The sequence below is a fragment of the Otolemur garnettii genome, unplaced genomic scaffold (assembly GCF_000181295.1).
Source record: "Otolemur garnettii isolate 467f Iridium unplaced genomic scaffold, OtoGar3 scaffold00047, whole genome shotgun sequence".
NCBI classification, from domain to species: Eukaryota; Metazoa; Chordata; class Mammalia; order Primates; family Galagidae; genus Otolemur; species Otolemur garnettii.
This window is the reverse complement of record NW_003852442.1, coordinates 10719265-10721181: the sequence shown is the minus strand read 5'-3', so window position 1 is coordinate 10721181 and position 1917 is coordinate 10719265. Positions and strand designations below refer to the sequence as shown.

At 36.6% G+C, this 1917-nt stretch overlaps 1 protein-coding gene across 2 annotated transcripts in view; it reads left to right on the top strand.

The window, feature by feature from the left end:
- Positions 1–1917, top strand: part of AP1G1 (adaptor related protein complex 1 gamma 1 subunit) — a 101047-nt gene that overhangs the window by 52043 nt on the left and 47087 nt on the right. For both annotated transcript variants that reach the window (XM_003791384.3, XM_023514109.1), the window contains exon 4: positions 1284–1425. In XM_003791384.3, the coding sequence (XP_003791432.1) occupies positions 1284–1425 (142 nt within the window). The remainder of the gene's footprint in view (positions 1–1283; positions 1426–1917) is intronic.

The following is a 1917-nucleotide window of genomic DNA, read 5'->3' as shown; positions in this document are numbered from 1 at the left end:
GAGCGGTACATTCTAGATGTTTGGCATGATTCTTTTATATGTTGACTCTGGATAGACTTCTGAGAGAGTTTCTTTAATTTTAGTTTTTGTATGTGCTATTGCCTTTATTAAGCTTTGAATCACATGCTGATAATTTGGTAGTTCTGCCTGGCAGCAAGTTCATATTAGAGAGTTAATACTAAACTTAAATATAGGTTTGTAGCTTGATAAAAATTGAAGAGTGAAGCACATAGGTAGAGAAGAAATCTTTGTGTTTAGTTTTAATGAAATCCAGCCAAGCCCGAGTGAACTTACAAGTTGGCTACTTTTTCAGATATTTGGGAGGTGACCTAACACTTCATTCCAAGCTTTGTGTCATTTAATATTTTTGTTGTTTTTGATCTGTTAATGAATGTGATCTTTTTCTGTTTTGGTTTTGATTTTTTTCTGTTGGGTACTTTGTTTGTATTATAAGGCATCATAGTGTACCAGCCATTTTTATGCTTAATTATAAGTGTTTGCCTCATTGGTTATTGGCTTAAAACAACTATTTAAGATACCAAAGATCTCAAAATAAAGTCTTTAAAAAACTGGATCTGTATAGCCAGGTGGGGTGGCACATGCCTATATTCCCAGCTGCTTGGAAAGCTGTGGCAAGAGGACACTTGAGCCCAGGAGTTTGAGGTTGCTGTGAGCTAAGACACTATGGCAATCTAGCCTGGGGCAACAAAGTGAGACTGTCTCAAAAAAAAAAAAAGTCTTTTATAGACAGTATTCCTTCTTGTTTTTATCATTGACAGCTTTGACATTCAACTGTTCGCTGAATTTCTAAAGTGGGTATCTTTTATTTATTTATTTTTAAAGTTTTTTATTTTGTTTTCCCTTTTTTGCAATTTTTTGCCGGGGCCAGGTTTGAACCCACCACCTCCAGTACATGGGGCCGGCACCCTGCTCTTTGAGCCACAGGTGCCGCCCAGTGGGTATCTTTTAACATCCAGCAGATAACAGGTTGACCAATTTCTGCTACTTTGGTTTTTGGAAACATTGGCTGTGAGACTGGAGGAGAGATTGTTAGTCCATTCATTTACTGTATTGATATTTTTTTAACACCCATTTCACTATACGCTGATGTATTGATAACTTATAAAGTTGGAATAAACATTTTCTGCAACAAATAATTCCTCTATTTTCATTATTGGAGAAATCTTGAGTCATTCTGAACTAGTGTGTTAAATTGTGAAGCTTCTTCATGGGGAACACCCGGCAGAACATTTTTGTTTCTACCTTTCTCCTTTCTTTTGCAGTGATCTTAATCATAGCACGCAATTTGTACAAGGGCTAGCACTTTGTACGCTTGGCTGCATGGGCTCCTCAGAGATGTGCAGAGATCTTGCAGGAGAGGTGGAGAAGCTCCTGAAAACTTCCAACTCTTACTTAAGAAAAAAGGTAACTATTAATGAAACCAAATCAGTAGAACCTCTGTAAGTTGATCACCCGAGGGACTGTAACAAACTGGTGAACGTAAGGAGGTGGTCAACATAAGGAAGTAGGCCTTCTGTACTGATATGTGTGTGTACTATACTTTCTTGTACAGCTTTTATAGAGAATATCATAGGAAGTCATCATAAAACACAGTAAAATCATACATACAGTATCATATAAAATCAGTACATGTACTGTTTTCTCTTGATTTAAGTATTCCTTCTGAAAAAAGAGTCAGTTTTGGTCTATTTCTTATTCTTACTAAAAATATTAAATGGAGAAAATGCTCTCAACACTGGCTACAACATTCAGCATACCTGAGTATTTTTCTACAGCAAATGGCTTCAACTGCATTATCTTCTTATGGAGTCTCTGTAGTTTCTGTGTCATTCTCACTTGCTTCTTCCATTTTATCAGCATTCTCTTCATGCGCTTTTATTCTGGTCTGTACTTTGG